Source organism: Chrysemys picta, chromosome 2 (genome assembly GCF_011386835.1).
Source record: "Chrysemys picta bellii isolate R12L10 chromosome 2, ASM1138683v2, whole genome shotgun sequence".
Lineage (NCBI taxonomy): Eukaryota > Metazoa > Chordata > Testudines > Emydidae > Chrysemys > Chrysemys picta.
The window spans coordinates 54,263,671-54,283,619 of NC_088792.1; the positions used below are offsets into that span (position 1 = coordinate 54,263,671).

A 19,949-nucleotide genomic window follows, 5' to 3' on the forward strand; every position below is an offset into this window, starting at 1 on the left:
CTTTGCATTTATCAACATTGAATTTCATCTGCCATTTTGTTGCCCAGACACCCAGGTTTGTGAGATCTCTTTTGTAGCTCTTCACAGTCTGCTTTGGACTTAACTATCTGGAGTAGTTTTGTATCATTTGCAAATTTTGCCACCTCACTGTTAACCCCTTTTTCCAGATCATTTATGAATATGTTGAATAGGACTGGGCCCAGTACAGACCTCTGGAGGATATCACTATTTCCCTCTCTCCATTCTGAAAATTGACCATTTATTCCTACCCTTTGTTTCCTATCTTTTAACCAGTTACCAATCCATGAGAGGACCTTCCCTCTTAGCCCATGACAGCTTACTTTGCTTAAGAGCCTTTGGTGAGGGACCTTGTCAAAGGCTTTCTGAAAACCTAACTACACTATATCCACTGGATCCCCCTTGTCTACATGCTTGTTGACCACCTTAAAGAATTGTAGTAGATTGGTGAGGCATGATTTCCCTTTACAAAAACCATGTTGACTCTTCCTCAACAAATTATGTTCATTTATCTATCTGACAATTCTGTTCTTTACTATAGTTTCAACCAATTTGCCCGGTTCTGAAATCAGGCTACCAGCCTGTAATTGCCAGGTTCGCCTCCGGATCCTTTTTAAAAGTTAGCATTACATTAGCTATCCTAATGTCATTTGGTACAGAACCTGATTTAAATGATAGGTTACAAACCACAGTTAGTAGTCACAATTTCACATTTGAGTTCCTTCAGAACTCTTGGGTGAATACCATCTGGTCCTGGTGACTTATTACTGTTTAGTTTATTCATTTGTTCCAAAACCTCCTCTAATGACACCTCAATCTGGGATAGTTCCTCAGATTTGTCACATAACATGAACACCGATGCAAATAATTCATTTAGTTTCTCTGCAAAGGCATATCTTCCTTGAGTGCGCCTTTAGCATCTCAGTCATTCAGTGGCCCCATTAGTTGTTTAGCAGGCTTCCTGCTTCTGATGTACTTTAAAAAAATTTGCTATTACTTCTTGAGTCTTTGGCTAGCTGTTCTTCAAATTCTTTTTTGGCCTTCCTAATTATATATTTACACTTCACTTGCCAGAGTTTATGTTCCTTTCTATTTTCCTCACTAGGATTTAACTTCCACTTTTTAGCTCTCACTGCTTCTTTTACTTTGTTCTTTTGTACTTTTTTGGTTCTCTATGTTTTTTAATTCGGGGTATATATTTCAGTTAAACATCTATTATGGTGTCTTTAAAAGCTTCCAAAGCAGTTTGCAGGGATTTCACTTTTGCCACTGTACCTTTTAATTTCTGTTTAACAAACTTCCTCATTTTTGTGTAGTTCCCCTTTCTGAAATTAAATGCTATCATATTGAGCTGCTGTGGTGTTTTTCCCACCACAGGGATGTTAAATTTAATTATATTAGGGTCACTATTACCAAGCCGTCTGGTCAGGTGCCTCTTGGACCAGATCCTGTGCTCCACTTAGGACTTAATCAAGAATTGCCTCTCATCTTGTGAGCTCTAGAACTAGCTGCTCCAAGCAGCAGTCTTTTAAGGCATCCCATCCTGAGGTGACATGTACCCAGTCAATATGGGGATAGCTAAAATCTCCCATTATCACTGAGGTTATTTTTATTTTTACAGCCTCTTTAATCTCCCTGAGCATTTCTCAGTGACGATCACCATCCTGGTCAGGTGGTCGGCAGGAGAGCCCTACTTCTATATTCTTATTATTCAAGCATGGGAATTACTATCCATAGAGATTCTAAGGTACACTTTGGTTCATTTAAGTTTTTTACTTCATATGATTCTACACTTTCTTTCACAGAGTGCCAACTCCCCCCCCACCTCCCATTACAACTTGTTCTGTCCTTCTGATATATTTTGTACCCTGGTATTACCGTGTCGCATTGATTACACTGGTTTACAATTTTTGAGAAGTCATCTGCTTCAGAGATAAAATGTGCTATTTATTATGTATTTTGATATGCTGAATTCAAATATGACAATTAAAACAACTGATTGGCTACTGTTTCTAAGACATTTAAGTTTTTACATTTTATGTCTATGTATATTGTGTAGATAGTAGAGTTGTAATCATAAATTGTAAACCTAGGTCTTTTCATGTGTTTATGGTTGCTTTACATGATAATATTTCACCTGTCCTGTTTATGTAACACTTTAAAAATCAGCAAAAGGGTTATATAAATAAAATGTATTATGAAACAAAAGGCAAAAAACTATTCTGTACATAGTTTAGTCCTATTCAGTGTCTACTTGGTGCTTCTTGGCTTGTCTCTTGTATTCATTAAATGGAGCATCTCTTGTCACTCCATTTGCCCTGATAGTGTTTCTCCATTGTTGTAATGTCCTGGTGAAATCACTCACCATGCTCGTCACTCACTGCTCCGCAGTTCGGTGGAAAAAAACCTAGATGAAAGTACAAAAAAATGTATCTTTAGTGACATGTTGCAACCAAGGCTTTTGTATGCCTTGAGGAGGTTTTCCACCAACAACCTGTAGTTGTCTGCCTTGTTGTTTCCGAGAAAATGTATTGCCACTAACTGGAAGGCTTTCCATGCCGTCTTTTCCTTGCCACGCAGTGCATGGTTAAATGCATCATCTCGAAGAAGTTCACGAATCTGAGGACCAACAAAGACACCTTCCTTTATCTTAGCTTCACTTAACCTTGGAAATTTTCCACGGAGGTACTTGAAAGCTGCTTGTGTTTTGTCAATGGCCTTGACAAAGTTCTTCATCAGACCCAGCTTGATGTGTAAGGTCGGTAACAAAATCTTCCTTGATTCAACAAGTGGTGGATGCTGAACACTTTTCCTCCCAGGCTCCAATGACTGTCGGAGTGGCCAATCTTTCTTGCTGTAGTGGGAATCTCTTGCACGACTATCCCATTCGCAGAGAAAACAGCAGTACTTTGTGTATCCAGTCTGCAGATCAAGCAAGAGAGCAACAACCTTCAAATCGCCACAAAGCTGCCACTGATGTTGGTCATAGTTTATGCACCTCAAAAGTTGTTTCATGTTGTCATAGGTTTCCTTCATCTGGACTGCATGACCAACTGGAATTGATGGCAAAACATTGCCATTATGCAGTAAAACAGCTTTAAGACTCGTCTTCGATGAATCAATGAACAGTCTCCACTCATCTGGATCGTGAACGATGTTGAGGGCTGCCATCACACCATCGATGTTGTTGCAGGCTACAAGATCACCTTTCATGAAGAAGAATGGGACAAGATCCTTTTGACGGTCACGGAACATGGAAACCCTAATATCACTTGCCACTGCTGTAGTCAGGAGCCCACAGCTCTGCCTTACTCTTGGGTAGTTCCAAATCCCTGACAAGGTCATTCAGTTCACCTTGTGTTATGAGGTGTGGTTCAGAGGAGGAGGATGGGAGAAAATGTGGGTCCTGTGACATTGATGGTTCAGAACCGGAAGTTTCATCCTTTTCCTCTTCCTCGTCTGACTCAAGTGAGAATGATTCTGGTGCATCAGGAACCGGCAGTCCTTCTCCGTGGGGTATCGGGCGTATAGCTGATGGAATGTTTGGATAATGCACAGTCCACTTTTTCTTCTTTGACACACTTTTCCCAACTGGAGACACCATGCAGAAGTAACAATTGCTGGTATGATCTGTTGGCTCTCTCCAAATCATTGGCACTGCAAAAGGCATAGATTTCCTTTTCCTGTTCAACCACTGGCGAAGATTTGTTGCACAAGTGTTACAGCATGTGTGTGGCCCACCTCTTGTCCTGATCTCCAATTTTGCAGCCAAAATAAAGGTGATAGGCTTTCTGAACCATAGTGGTTATACTGCACTTTTGTGATGCAAAAGTCACTTCACCACAAACATAGCAGAAGTTATCTGCACTGTTCACACAAGTACGAGGCATCTCTGCTCACTTTGGCTAAACAGAAATGTGTCCCTTTGCCAAATCAAACACTGACAAATAAGAGAGCACGACACTGTATGATTTCTAGAGCTGATATAGGGCAATTTGTTCAGCAGAGTGATGTAAGCTTCGTTATGATTGCATCATCCATGACTTCTAGGAATAACATGATGCAATTCATATCATGTATGATGCAATACCAGCATCAGATTGCATCATTCATTGTTTTGCCTAAAAAGCAAGTACTGTCCACACCCAGTCATAGATTTATTCATAGATCCAGTCAAAGATGTATTTTAGTCATTTCTGGTTTAAATTGAGATCCCTTCCCTTTATAACTCACTTATCCTCCGCCATTCCCAAGTCAAGGGTGGTATATACTGACCCAATAGCATATCTTGAAAACTAGAGCCAATCAACAATTTTAAGCATCATTTTCATTCTCAGTGACCCAGAATTAGTAAAGTTTGACTACATTTATTTCAGAAGCATTTTGGCTGTAGAGCAGTGTTATTTATGTGTTGGAACCTTCGAGACCTGCAACATGATATAGGTATTATTCATTCTGAAGATGCAGGAGTTTGAAACCACCCCTATCAATGGGCATCTGAAGCTTCCTCCAGATAGCCTGGGGTGCTGCTCCTGTCCCCACATAAAGGTCCTGATAATGTTACTGAATCTTTCAGAACAGGTTGGCAAGATGACAAGCAGCAAACATAAAATGTACAAAAATCTAGGAAAGACGTTCATCTTAACTGTGTCAATTTTCCTCCACAGGCCTAGAGAAAATACTTGCCACCATTGGTGTCATGTTTGATGTGGAAGGGTGGATTCTAAATTATTTTTTTATGAGTTTTTTAAATATTTCTTTATATTTTATCTGCAGGATTTAATTGCCTCTCACTGTCTAAAAAGTTCCATTGGGAGAAAGCCCCACTATAAGGCAGCCAGGAGACCTCGAGTAGTTTTGAATTTTGATAGTTAATTCTATACCTTAAACGTAAACCAAAATCTTGGATTAATGCTAGAAGGGCAGGGATCATATCTGAGTTTGTTATACACAAAAGAGCATCATTGGTGTATAGTGCCAAACGATTCTCCAATGGGCCAATCTTGCTACTCCAAATATTTGGAGAAGATGATATGGCAATCATCATGAGTTCTCAGGGTGAACAGGAAATAGGACAGTGGACAGCCAGTCTGGCCTCTGAGGAGGTTCAATAACTCTGAAATTATGCTATTTGTTAAGATAGGAGATGTGGGACTCTAAAATATAAAGCTCTAAAAACAGGCCCAAATCAAACTCTGGAGAGTATAAAGCATTGTATTCCCAGTTCACTTGACCAAAAGCCTTTTTAGCATCCCAGTACTTGGAGGCGGGGGTCATTATACGTCACTATTATATCTATTAATTGTCTTACATTATCCAAGGCATACCAGCCTTTAATGAAACTCACCTGGTTTGGATGTATGATACTAGGCATAACTTTCTCCAGCCTAGTTGCCAAGTTTTTGCCAGTATGTTCACATCACTACTAATTAGGGAAACTGGTCTGTAGTTCAAGCATGATGGGAGATCCCTACCACGGCTGGAGTCATAACTGCTGCCTCTGTTTCTAGGTTGCTGATATGAATGCATATATACCTGGCAGATGGGGTGAGAATATACTCTGGATCATTGCAGAAGAAGGGTATAATTGATCCTATCCCCAGAACAAGAGAATGACTATTGGAATCAGGGTGGATACAAATCAAATGATTTAAAAAAAAAAATTCCAATTTAAATAAAAAAAAATCTGATTTTTTTTGATAAAATGCTTTGAGGAAAAAAACTTATCTAAAGATAGTTTTAATTAAGATACATTATAGCTCATTATAGCATATACATTCTATATGCATCCGAAGAAGTGGGCTGTAGTCCACGAAAGCTTATGCTCTAATAAATTTGTTAGTCTCTAAGGTGCCACAAGTACTCCTGTTCTTCTTTTTGCGGATACAGACTAACACGGCTGTTACTCTGAAACCTGTCATTATAGCTCAAAGATATCTCATCATGGAATAGGTATTATAAATTCTAATTCTATAGTATGAGACAATATATTCAGGTAATGTTTAAGAAAAGTTTTGTAAATTAGTTAGTCCAATAGTTCATAAATTAGGGATCCAATCTTATGGGGTCCCAGGGGCTTCTGTATAGATTATTTAGGGTAAGTTTTCTATCTACCCAATGGGACTCAGTGCTCAGTCTAGAAAATACCATCAGAGATGCTTAGTTTTGCAGTTCTCAAACTGTGGATTTTTGTCTCCAGAGATAACATGCCTGTTAACAGAAAAAATGTTTTTTTTTTAATAAATAAATAAATAAATAAATAAATAGAGAGAGGGGTGAGAAATAACAGACCTCAGCCCTATTGCCCCTATGCAAATTTGTGTACACAGAGTAAATCCCTTATCTCTCTCTAAAAGTGAAAACTTTCAAAAAGTTTAATGAATAGAAGATTGTTGGGGGCGGAATAGATCTGGACAAGGAGAAGACATCCGGAAATAAATGTGAGAAGGAAGGGACAGGCAGTAGAAACAAAAGTGAAACTGTTTGAGCAGCATATTCCAGAAGTCTTTAGGTCTTTCAGAGTGTAGCCTTCATTGATTTGAGATCTACCATACCATTCTCTCACTAAAAGGGAAAACATATAATGGCAGCAGGCCGTAAGAGAGACCCAATTTGGGAATAAGAACCATTCAAGAAATATGTTTGCAGCTGATGTTTTAAAGAAAGTCACACCGGTGAACTGGCGGAAGTCACTTAAGCACTTGGATTCAAAGACTGTTGAAGTGATAATCTCACTTTTAACAGCAGTAGCTTTTTCTGCCGGTGTAGAAAGAATATTTTCTTCCTTTGGACTAATTCATTCCAAATTGAGAAATTCTTTGGGACCTGAAAAAGCAGGAAAGCTTGTTTTTCTTTTCCAGATTATGAACAAACAGGAAAATGAAGGTGAAGATGACTGAGTAAGCTGCAGAAGCCAATATTTTAAGTTTCTCATGTTGACCTGGCTGACAGTCGATTTAATTTTTTTTTCATTTAACTATTTTAGTTAACAATTTAAACAAAAACAACCCCGATTTTAAAAAAAGTGAATGTTTAACTAAACTCAAAAATTCATATGTTTGTTTTGTTAAAATATTATGTTTGCTGTTAAAGAAAAACATCCAGAATACATAATGTTGTTGTTTTAGTTAAATAAAACAATTTAAATGTCTGTCTGGTGATGTTCTCCTAATAGAGAATGGCAAGAAAATCCTCCAAATATTAATGATTAACCTGTTGAATTGGAAATAGTTCACCTCCCAATGACTTCATAAACATCTGATTCAATTACTCTTGGTAAATGAAATAACCAATCATTCATTTTCTGATATAGCTGTAAAACTAATCTGAAAAGTTTTCAAAATAAATCACTTTAAAAATGTATAGTGTATACCTTCTAAAAATGAAACCTATATCTATCTCTGAGTTGTGAAGAATATGTATTAAAGGTTATAACAACCAACAAGAATGCACTCTTACGTAGAAATCCATGATTAAATCAAGATCTTCCTGACTAGTGATTTAAATCATGATTTAAAATCAATTTGATTTAAATCAAATCCACCCTGGAAAAGATCAGTTAATACAATACCAGTTGATATTATAAAGTAAAATTTCCACTCTTTTTCAAGCGTTAGTAAATAAAATAAAAATAAAATAACTGTGAACAAGATCATTCACCAGGAATACTAGGAAAGAGTATGCAGAGAAATTTAAAAATGAGTAAGGAATGGCATTTTCCTTGCACTGTACCATATTATAACTAATTTAAAATACTTATTATATTAAGAAACATAATCCCCATCCTCTTCTGTTTTAAATATAATGTGGTTAATCCCCCGCCTCTTCCTCCTAGCTTCCTTACCTCCCAAGAAATATCACAATGAAGCATCCCCAAATGTGTTTCTTTGTCACTGACACAATTTGAGTTGTTTCCTTGGCTTTACATAAAGTGAAGACCATCCATTGCATTGCTTTAGAATGGACCATTAGCCATTGTATTCTTAAGTCATTAAAAAGAAGAATTTCAAACCAAACAATAAATAAACCTAATGTATAGCTCTAAGCAGTAAGTAATTAAAATAAATAGTAAACATTTGCTTTATTGTTTGTTTTTTCCCTACTAAATCATTATTTTTGTAACATTTCTTTAAATGGCTTTCATGTTTATTGCACTGCAAAAATGAGATCATATTCATTGCATGCAGTTCATTATCTCAGCTGATTGTGTTTTAATTCCTGAAACATACAGCAATGTTGGATGTGCCTTTTACATTTTGACACAGATAGTGCATGCTGAGAATAATTAGCTTCACTATGGCAGAACAAATGATTTCTTTGCAAAAAACACACACTGCTTTTTAACAAAGATAATCATAGAACATGCAAGGTATTTCATGTCTTACAGTAAAGCAGCTATTTCATTTTTAATTAACTATTTTGTACACTGATTTCCCTAATGACCATAATGACCCATGTACTATCCGATAGCAAGAGCTTTTCAACAGATCTAAGGAGGGGGGGGAAATGATACTTTCAGTGCAGCAATCTACTATACTGAATCAGTTCAACAATGCTATTAACAGTAAGCCCAATTTAAAGAGCCTTCAACTTATTAGTTTGTGATGTAATAAAACAGGATTTTGTTTCAAATTATAATTTAGATGAAAACAAAGATGCATTCTTAGCTGCAGTTGCCAAATATGATCTGTTAAATGGTATTTCCTACCCGAAGCAGAAAATGTCATCCAGAATTTTACAAAGATATTACTTTATCACAATTATTTGCTAAATGGTGATTAACTATTATGTTGATCTCCTCACAAAATAAGCTATTTTTTTTATTTAGAGATTTACAAAAATGTACTCATACCACAATCTCTAGGATAATATACAGATAAAAATAAAATAACCAGTTGATAAAATCCAACTTAACTAGAATATCTCCTCAAAATGCCAGTGTAGTATATTCTTCATAATCAAACACCATCATCTCATGCAAAGGCCTGTGTAAGAGATGGGCCGTACCATATTCCCTAACACATTCTGACTCTGTTGAATCAGAAAGGGAAGCAATCTACAGAGTGAAGAGACATCCACCACACTATACCTTTCTCCAGTCCATAGTCCCCACACATTGACATCTAGGATCTCTTTGCAGAAGCACCATAGGATCTCCCATTATATTAATAGATAGGAGTACAACTCCCTCAGCCAGCTAATTCACTGGGTTTTATAGATTCATTCAAAAGCAAGTAAGATGTCAGTACAGTCTTCACAGAACTGGTGCAATATTCTCCTAATGTCAAACAATGCCAAGTATGAAGGCATCTGGATATTGCACACGTTTCTGTATTTCTGAGTTGTGGTCAAGTGTAGCCTCATTCAGAAGGCATATAGTAATCCAATCTTCTGGTCAAAGGGATACAAATAACTTTGGCAAGGGCAGTATCAGAGAGAAGTAAACACAATCACCTACTCTGGTACACATGGAAAACAATGGTTCTGACGCCAAGTTCAGCCAACTATCAGAAGCACCCTCAAAGTGCAAGCTTTCTTGACAAAATCCCATAACAGAGAAAGACACACATGCACTTTTTAACCGTTTTTTAAATGCTCATCTCCAGCACCACCTCCATCTTGTTTCTGCACAGTCTCAGCCAATCGCTCTCATCTATGCTAGCTACTGAGACACCAGAAAGACAGCACCATCCAAGTCTGATTGACGGGCATCACAGCCCAAATTCTCTCCTTATCCCCCTTAACATCCTCACATCAGAGGAGTGATAGAATAGATCTTTGTGCATACTACTTTGCCTGGAGGCCTCTCAACACAACTTTCTGAAATCTCTGAGAGGAAAGACCAGAAACACCAAAAGATTATTCTTTGTCAGGGTCTTCAGGCAAGTTAGCAAAATCTTGTGACCAAATGTGTCAAAGGCAACTGGGAAAGAATGTGACCTCTAACCACTGCTATAAGAACAGGCACCAACAAACCTAGTGCAGCCTATCTGCCATTCCAGTCCAATGGCCAAATTAAACATGGTCAGGGAAATGAGGACTCCAGATGACACAAAAGTTGTTTCACTACCATCTTCTCAACAACTGTAAGAGACTGTACTGGATTTAAGTAGTGCACATATCTTGTGCTAGCCTTTTGTACAAGCTTAAATGTCATCCTCTAATACAGGGGTCGGCAACCTTTCAGAAGTGGTGTGCTGAGTCTTCATTTATTCACTCTAATTTAAGGTTTCACGTGCCAGTAATACATTTTAACATTTTTAGAAGGTCTCTTTCTATAAGCCTATAATATATAACTAAATATAAGGTTTTTAAAATGTTTAAGAAGCTTCATTTAAAATTAAATTAAAATGAAGAGCCCTCCCGGACTGGTGGCCAGGACCTGGGCAATGTGAGTGCCACTGAAAATCAGCAAGCGTGCTACCTTCGGCACGCGTGCCATAGGTTGCCCACCCCTGCTCTAATACAATACCTGCAATGTTAAAGTGGATTCCAGCATCAGCACCATGGACAGTGTCCCATAAGATTTTTTTTTTTTTAAGCCTAGAAAGCTCTGGAAACGTCATGTTATGATATTTTCAACAATCTGTTCATTACAAAAAGTTTAAAATGACAACTTTTAAAACACTTTATTTTTACAGTAAACATTGCACCATTTTAACTGTATGAATCACAGTCAAAAAAGTTCATAAATGGTCGTAAACCTGCAACTGCCCCAACTTCTGTTTTTCTACAGTCATGGAAGTTAATAGGTTCTGAGATTTCACTATTCGTTCTCTTAAATTAGGAATACATGCCTAGGGCAGGAAGGTTCAGACTTGTAAATTTTCCATTGATGTTAATGGGAGTTAGACACCTAAACACCTTTAAAAATCTGTCCCAAAGTCTTGAAAACTATGCTACTCTACAGCCACTTAACTCTCTCTAAATTTCAGATAATAAAATAAAGGATGCTACCTCTATTGCAGTTCCATCCTAAGAAGAGGAAGTGAATCTTCAGCTTCTAATATGCACACACTGCATTTCTCCTTCAAATGTTTTGAATTTCTAAGCTATACTTAGCTTGAATATTCCAGATGGCAACTGTCATGCACTTGACAATTATTATTGGAAGTGGAAATTATAAGAAGATGGTGCTTCACAGAACAGTTCAACTTAGAACAGAAAATGTAGGTATTTACTTTTATTCTATATTTTTAACATATTGATAGCTTTGGACATCTCAATTCAAAAGGCAGAATCAAGTCTACAAATAGGTCTTGTTTTTGCCTAATTTATTCATTATGTTTAAAGAAGTCAAGTGGCACAGTAAAGTTGCATTACAGAATGAGTGGATGAGTGACTGAAATCATATTTGAACCAAAGGCACTCAGCATTTTTAACCTTCTCCAGTATTATATTCACCATACCCTCTTTAGTAAAAGGGAAATTTTTAAATATATAAAAAAGCCAGTATGAATCTAAAAAGTGTTTTAAATGGAAAAATATCTGGATACTTACTAGAATCCTCCTGTTATGCTGAAGTTAGTTGTTTTATTTACTGCAATACAAACTCTTTTTCCTTAGGCCTTGTCTACACTACGAGAGTAGTTCGATTTTACTTGCATCGAATTTTTGTAATCGATATTGCAAAGTCGAACGTGTGTGTCCACACTAAGGACAGTAATTCGACTTTGTGCGTCCACACTAACGGTGATAGCGTCGACATTCGAAGCGGTGCACTGTGGTCAGCTATCCCACAGTTCCCGCAGTCCCCTCTGCCCATTGGAATTCTGGGTGTAGCCGGCAATGCCTTCTGGGTAACAAAATGAGTCGAGGGTGCTTTTGGGAAACTGTCGTCATCCGTCCATCACTCCCGCCCTCCCTCCCTGAAAGCGCCGGCGGGAAAACAGTTCGCGCGCTTTTCCAGTCATTGACAGCGCGGACGCCACTGTACTCCGAGCATGGAGCCCGCTGCGACCATCGCTGCAGTTGTGGCCGCTCTCAACGTCTCGCAGCTTATCATAAAGGTTTCCCTGAGGCAGATGCAGAAAAGTCAGGCAAGGAGGCTACGGCACCGCGGTGATGTCCTGAAGTCTGAGAGTAGCACAGACCTGTCAGAAAGCAGGCGACCCAGCGCCGAGGACATCACAGTGGCAATGGGTCATGTTGATGCCGTGGAACGGCGATTCTGGGCACGGGAGACAAGCACTGAGTGGTGGGACCGCATAGTGCTGCAGGTCTGGGATGAATCCCAGTGGCTGCGAAACTTTCGCATGCGGAAGGGAACTTTCCTGGAACTTTGTGAGTTGCTGTCCCCTGCCCTGAAGCGCAGTGACACCCGGTTGCGAGCTGCACTGAGTGTACAGAAGCGAGTGGCCATAGCCCTGTGGAAGCTTGCAATGCCAGACAGCTACCGGTCAGTCGCGAACCAGTTTGGGGTGGGCAAATCTACCGTGGGGGTTGTTGTGATGCAAGTAGCGAAGGCAATCGTTGATGTACTGCTGCCAAAGGTAGTGACCCTGGGAAACGTGGAGGCGATCATAGATGGCTTCGCAGCGATGGGATTCCCAAACTGCGGTGGGGCCATAGATGGAACTCACATCCCTATCCTGGCACCGGACCACCAGGCCACCCAGTACATTAACCGAAAGGGATACTTTTCCATGGTGCTGCAAGCACTGGTGGACCACAGGGGACGTTTTACCAACATCTACGTGGGATGGCCGGGCAAGGTTCATGACGCTCGTGTTTTCAGGAACTCTGGTCTGTTTAGACGGCTGCAACAAGGTATTTACTTCCCGGACCACAAAATAACTGTTGGGGATGTGGAGATGCCTATAGTCATCCTCGGGGACCCAGCCTACCCGCTAATGCCCTGGCTCATGAAGCCCTATACTGGCGCCCTGGACACTGAAAAAGAACTCTTCAACTACCGGCTGAGCAAGTGCAGAATGGTGGTGGAGTGTGCTTTTGGCCGTCTCAAGGGGAGATGGAGAAGCTTACTGACTCGCTGTGATCTCAGCGAAACCAATATCCCCATTGTTATAGCAGCTTGCTGTGTGCTCCACAATCTCTGTGAGAGCAAGGGGGAGACCTTTATGGCGGGGTGGGAGGTTGAGGAAAATAGCCTGGCTGGTGATTACTCACAGCCAGACAGCCGGGCGATTAGAAGAGACCAGCGGGAAGCGCTGTGCATCCGGGAGGCTTTGAAAGCAAAGTTCCTGAGTGAGCAGGGTAACCTGTGATTTTATAGTTTGTGTACTGAGAAGCTAAACCTGCCCCCGTTTCTTTACCCAGGTAATGTTGACTATCCTATCCAGTTACATACCCCCTTCACCCCCCCTCCAACACACGTGTCGAAATAAAAATAGTTCTACTTTGTTAAAGCACACCGTTTTCTTTAATACTGTTTTAGCGGGAATTTTTTAAAACTGGGACGCAGACTGTGGTGCGGGGCGGGTCTAGTGTTGTGATGCGAATGCAGCTTCTAAACTCAAGGATTGACAGGCTCCGCTGCGGTGGGATGCTTGTTTCAACGGAGCCTGTCACCCCTCCTGATCGGGACTGTGTGTATGGGAGGTCTATTTGACTTTGTGGCAGGGGGAGGACGGTTACAGATCCCATGCTGTGTGGCTCTGTGATCCTGTCTAAGGACCGGCGCTTAAGATCTGTAACTGCCCTCCCCCGCCACAAAGTCACAGAGCAACCCCCCCCCCCCCAACATTACATCAAAACAACCTCCCAGACTAACCGGGGCAACTAGTCACTGCATCACTGCACTGTGTATGTGCCCTGCTGCTGTGCCTGCCCCCGACTATGTACCCTGCCAAAGGAGACTGTCCTGTCCAATTTCCAACCCCCTTTCCCCTCCTCCTCCAAAAGAACATGATTGAAACAGTAGTTAACAGAAACGAATTTTTTATTATCAACTACACATGGCATTGGGAGGTGAAACTTGGACGTGGGCTTGTGTCAGGCGGGAAGGAAAGAACTTTTCAAATTTTGGGAAATGAGAGCCTTCTGCTACTAGAGCTCTCTGCAGGGGTGGAGTGAGAGTTAGCAGGGACTCTGCCGCCTCTCCTTCTTTGCACTTTGGGTGAGGTGGGTATGGGACTTGGTGGCGGGGGAGGGCGGTTAGAGATGGACTGCAGCGGGGCTCTGTCCTCCTGCCTCCGTTCCTGCAGAACATCCACAAGGCGCCGGAGCGTGTCCGTTTGCTCCCTCAGTAGTCCAAGCAGCGTTTGAGTCGCCTGCTGGTCTTCCTGCCGCCACCTCTCCTCCCGATCCATGTTGGCTTGGTGCATTCGGGTCAAGTTCTCCCGCCACTGGGTCTGCTGTGCTGCCTGGGCTTGGGAAGAGGCCATAAGCTCAGAGAACATGTCCTCCCGTGTCCTCTTCTTCCTACGCCTAATCCGCGCTAGCCTCTGGGAGTGTGATTCCAGGCTAGGTTGTGAGACAGTCGCAGACGGGGCTGTGGAAATGGGAAAAAGGGAGTGAATTCCTCTGAAAGATAAATGTAGTTGTGAACAAAGAACATAGTCTTTCTCTGTGAACAAGACCATGCACAGCACCTTTCACATGCGCACTCAGCACAAGGTCGAATTCTCGGCCTTCGCATTCTGTGCCTGGGGTCTTGAACAGCACATTTGAGAAGCGAGGCAGCACAACGGAATTTCTGTTGCAGGCAGACATGGTAAGCCGTACACTTGTGGCAGTTTAAAACTTTTATATTACCACTGGCCTCATTTCACATTTAAATCAATGTCAGTCCCTGCTGCCAGCAATCCAGCAAGCGGGAACTCTGCCCCTGTCCCACCCCCTCGCGGCTGTCCCCGGGAATGATCCCTTTCGGCTGCCCCTCTCCCGCCTCCACCGCGTGGCTGCAAACCAGCGGTGACAGTTCTGTAAAGGAACGGGAAAGCAGTCCCAACACTAACATTCCCCTACCTAATTAAAAGCAGGTCACCATGGCCGACATCACCCTGATGAGGATCTCCGAGAGCGACAAAGAGAGAATGCTCCGGGAAAGCCTCCAAAGACCAGGGCCGTATGCCGCCCTGCTGTGCAGAGCAATGATCCCCGAGTACCTGATAATCTCGTGGCGCGGCAACGTGTCGTACTTCGGAGGACCCAATAAGGCCGCTCTCCCCAAGAACCTCATGCAACGGCTTTCAAGTTACCTCCAGGAGAGCTTCATCGAGATGTCCCAGGAGGATTACTGCTCTATCCCCGCACATATAGACCGCATTTTACTGTAGCTGCAGTAGCAGGGAATACACAGTAGAGCGGCTTGTGCAGGACAATCACTGAAAACCGGACATTGCTAGATTTCTTTTCAAAACTTGCACTGCCCCTTACTAAACCGTTAAGCGCCTAGGGCACACTAATCATGAACAACCCATTCTTTTAATTGTTAATATTCCTGTTTTGTTAAAAATAAATGTTTAGATGTTTACAACACTTACTGGCTGATCCTTCACCAGATTCTGTGTCCGGGGTAATGGCTGGGGACGCTTCGTAGGGGATCTCTGTAAGGGTGATGAAGAGATCCTGGCTGTCGGGGAAATCAGCGTTGTGAGAGCTGCCAACTGCCTCGCCCTCCTCATCTCCTTCCTCATCTTCCCCGTCCCCTAACATGTCTGAGGAACCGGCCGTGGACAGTATCCCATCCTCAGAGTCCACGGTCACTGGTGGGGTAGTGGTGGCGGCAGCACCGAGGATGGAATGCAGTGCCTCGTAGAAACGGGATGTCTGGGGATGGGATCCGGAGCGTCCGTTTGCCTCTTTGGTCTTCTGGTAGCCTTGTCTCAGCTCCTTGATTTTCACGCGGCACTGCGTTGCATCCCGGCTGTATCCTCTCTCTGCCATGTCTTTAGAGATCTTCTCGTAGATCTTTGCATTCCTTCTTTTGGATCGCAGCTCGGAAAGCACGGACTCATCGCCCCACACAGCGATGAGATCCAAGACTTCACGATCAGTCCATGCTGGGGCTCTCTTTCTATTCCCAGACTGCACGGCCATCACTGCTGGAGAGCTCTGCATCGTTGCCAGTGCTGCTGTGCTCGCCACGATGTCCAGACAGGAAATGAGATTCAAACTGGCCAGACAGGAAAAGGAATTCAAATTCAAATTTTCCCGGGGCTTTTCCTGTGTGGCTGGTCAGAGCATCCGAGCTCGCACTGCTGTCCAGAGCGTCAACAGAGTGGTGCACTGTGGGATAGCTCCCGGAGCTATTAGCGTCGATTTCCATCCACACCTAGCCTAATTCGACATGGCCATGTCGAATTTAGCGCTACTCCCCTCGTCGGGGAGGAGTACAGAAGTCGAATTAAAGAGACCTCTATGTCGAACTAAATAGCATCGCAGTGTGGACGGGTGCAGGGTTAATTCGATTTAACGGCGCTAACTTCGACATAAACGCCTAGTGTAGACCAGGCCTTAGAAACTCCTTTGCAAAGTACAACTGCATTTTTCTCTTAATGAGACTATAACCAGAAATGCTTTGCAATTCATCCTGAACTTTATGATGTTGAAATGTTCTGATTATTGGCTATCACTCAGAGATGCTCCAAGCACTCTTCAGACAGAGCTTAACTCATCAGAAAGGAGGTGCTGGCTAACCAACAGAAGAAAGTCAGTTTCAATAAGAGAAAAGCGCTGCTTTCTAGGCATACAAGACCTGACGAGGCAGAATGTGACAAAAAAGGGAATTACAGTGTGGTATGGAGAATTCCTCCAGCATATCTTCAAGGAAAGAATACTGGGATTTGGGTTTTTTGCTTCATTGGCAAGAATAATTTTGTTATTATTCAGTGATAATTCCCAAGCACTTTAGAATAGTATACTAATATTTATTGTGGCATATGCTCAAGATTCTAGGCTTCCAAGACAGATTTCATTTGGAAAAACCTTGCAGAGACCCATACAGACTGCCATTGCTAAAACCAGGTAAATAAGGCTCAGAAAGGCTACCAACTATTTCATGTGTATTTGTTAGACAATTTATTTTGTTTCCAGTTACAGTAAATATATTTCCTTCTTTATCAAAAATATTTTTATTAATCCAAGAATGTGTTCAAATTCTGTGAACAAAAGTGCAATATATTAGGGTAAGGTATTTGAGTACAGAAAAGTTGAAATTTTATTCTAAAACTAAAAATAATATTTTGTCACATGGTATTCACTTATAAAACAGAATTAGTGCATTTGAGTTTTAAGACTGTATACATATTTTATTGTGGTAGCCTACTATCTATCTTCCACTTTTGTTAACTGTAAAGCTACCAAAATAGAAAAATTACAAATCTGCACAAGAAAAGAAATTTAATTCCAGAAAGGAAAATCTGATCATACTTTAGGACTATAAAACTACTGCAGTGCTTTACAAAACTCAAACATTTATTGAGCTATTTGAAATTGTTATCCTAAAAATCAGTGAAAACTGAATAAAATTTAAACTTCTAATCGTCATGTAGATTGGCCTTGGATGTAGTACATAGAGAGAATTTTTGCTGACAGTCACTCCAAGAAATCAATATAAAGCAAAAATAATTATTTATTAGAGAGAGGTTCTTAAAAAAGGACTTAAAAACACTATTGGGATCCACCTGCAGGCCATTGCAGAATGATTGCAACTGGGGGGATGAGACAGCAGGGAAACCCATTCAGGCTGATCCAATTTAGATATGCAAATTTTATCTTGTGTGCTTGAAAGAAACATTATGGCACAGCATAATTTGCACCTTGAGTTGTAAGGAATAATATTTCTAATCTAATGAAAACATGCCTCCATTGTTCACTTTCTCACTCACTAGGTTTCATGTAGCTTATTGTTCACTTGCACATTTAAAACCATCCTTTCATATTTTAAAACTATTAATTACTTTAGAAAGAAGTAAAAAAAGACATATATTTACTACTGTAGCTGATTACAGAAGTGGCAATGTTACAATTGACCAATTAATGTGTGATCCTAAACTTGTGGCGATAGGACTTGCACAAGCCTGGATTTAGGATGGAAATGGCATATAAAGAAAATAGTACACTCAATTCTGTATTGTCAGCTTATTTTTGATTGTTTTGGATGGTCTGGATAATGAGAAGATTCTATGTTCAAACCAAACCTATGATCAAATTCATCCCTGGTGTTTCACCATTGAAGTCAGTGGAGCTATGTCAGGAATACTCTAACCTAAGTAGTACAATTCATACTTATTACTATATTAACTCTTCAGACAATTTTTTTGGCAGAGAGCAAGAGATGTCTCAACATTTTTAATTCAGGAGCATATTTCTCTTGCTAAGTAAGACCAGTACAAGTGATGCTCATGGATTAATGCTTACTTGCAACATACTGTATCACATGCCTACTGTACACGGGCAAAATTTTCCTCATACCCGCACAGAAGATCCTGACTGATGTTCTGTTCTCTTTACATTCCTGGAACTCCAATTAACATAACGGACAGCAATAGCAGTTCTGAGTACAGTACGTAGGGAAGGTAAAATATTGAAACTGAGATCCACCATGCACATGTGAAAAGAGAATTTTGCCCAAATATTAGATAGCCTACGTTTCAGAGGTGCTAAAACACCCTCATCTCCTATACTTTTCAAGGGATTCAAAGGTTATTAAGGCCATGATCCTACAAGGAAAAGTTCATGGGTGGTGGAAGCCAGCCATCTATTCAGTTTTTCTTGAAGTATCTGGGTCTATACATACACATACAAGTATAATATTTGAATTCATCACTTTATTGCTGCTGCCTCAGAAAGGAGCAACACAATTTAAAGAATCAACATTTATGTTAAAAAGTCATACCGACCTGAAATAAAAATATGCCAACTAAAGTTTGAGTATGTGCATAAAATACATTTTCCCAGTCTTTATGTAGTTCAGAATTCTATACATTAAAAATCCCAAAGGCACTGAAAATAATTTTTTGGTTACTAGTCTAGTAATGTAACCACATTTTTTTTCCACTACAAAATTCAGATTCAAGATTATCTGATGGACCAGAGTTACATGAAATCTGTTTCATAATCATATTTAACGTTTTTATATTTTACCAGAACAGCTCCTCCCCTTTGTTAGAATAACGTAGGAACAATTTATTTATATCTTTTATCCAAGATGTGAAAAAGCTTCTTAAAGCCTCACAACACACCACTGTGAATACCTGTTTTTATATGTTTTACAGATGGGTTGATTAAAGCGGAGGCCAGTTTTGAAATTTACATATGGTCATACAGCTAGTAATGGCAGAATTAGGAATGGAATTCCAGAATCCTGATTTTTTATCCTGTGCTCTAATACTGGACCTCAGTCTACAGCTCACTTCTTACCTTTTATTCAGTTAATGAAGCTATGTGTGGCACCTCATTCTTAAAATTGCAATATTTGCTATTGAAAAACAACAATAGCATGACCTTGGGTGCAAACTAGTAATTTGGTTTCATTCTTCTAGTAAAGATTATTTAGTATCCAATATAGTTTTTGGCACAATAATCTGAGAATAAAAATGACTAAATCCCAGTTGGTATTCAAGGCTTGTGTATAAGACACATGTAGAATTTAGGGAATCAGAAATGCTATGATAAGCAGCTAAACACGCACATTAAAATGACTATGTTTATAGCTAAAGAAAAATACCGCATATGAATGAAAAACGCACAAAAACTACTTGAGGAAAATAAACAATGGTTGAATTGATGACTATGTAAAATACAAGAGATTATTCAGTAAGAATTACCAAAAAATACATAAACTTTCTATGAATATGACAGATTCAGTAAAGGTGGAAAGAGAATTGGGTTCTTCACAAAATTCAACAATACTGCAACAAGAAAAAATGCAAAATTATGGTAAGAATTTGAAATCTGAACTACTGTACATACTATGTTGTATTTGTGGTGTTCAGAATTAAGAAGCATGTCTTTTACAGTTAATA

At 40.3% G+C, this 19,949-nt stretch overlaps 2 protein-coding genes across 2 annotated transcripts in view; both read right to left on the reverse strand.

Moving 5' to 3' along the window:
• THSD7A (thrombospondin type 1 domain containing 7A) overlaps positions 1-19,949 on the reverse strand; it is a 539,203-nt gene that overhangs the window by 384,374 nt on the left and 134,880 nt on the right. The window lies entirely within an intron of this gene.
• LOC135981303 (uncharacterized) lies at positions 13,903-16,441 on the reverse strand. Its single transcript, XM_065583169.1, has 2 exons — positions 15,465-16,441; positions 13,903-14,470 (listed from the first exon to the last, which is right to left on the reverse strand). The coding sequence occupies exons 1-2, from the start codon at positions 16,039-16,041 to the stop codon at positions 13,995-13,997; spliced, it is 1,053 nt and encodes a 350-aa protein (XP_065439241.1). The 5' UTR covers positions 16,042-16,441; the 3' UTR covers positions 13,903-13,994.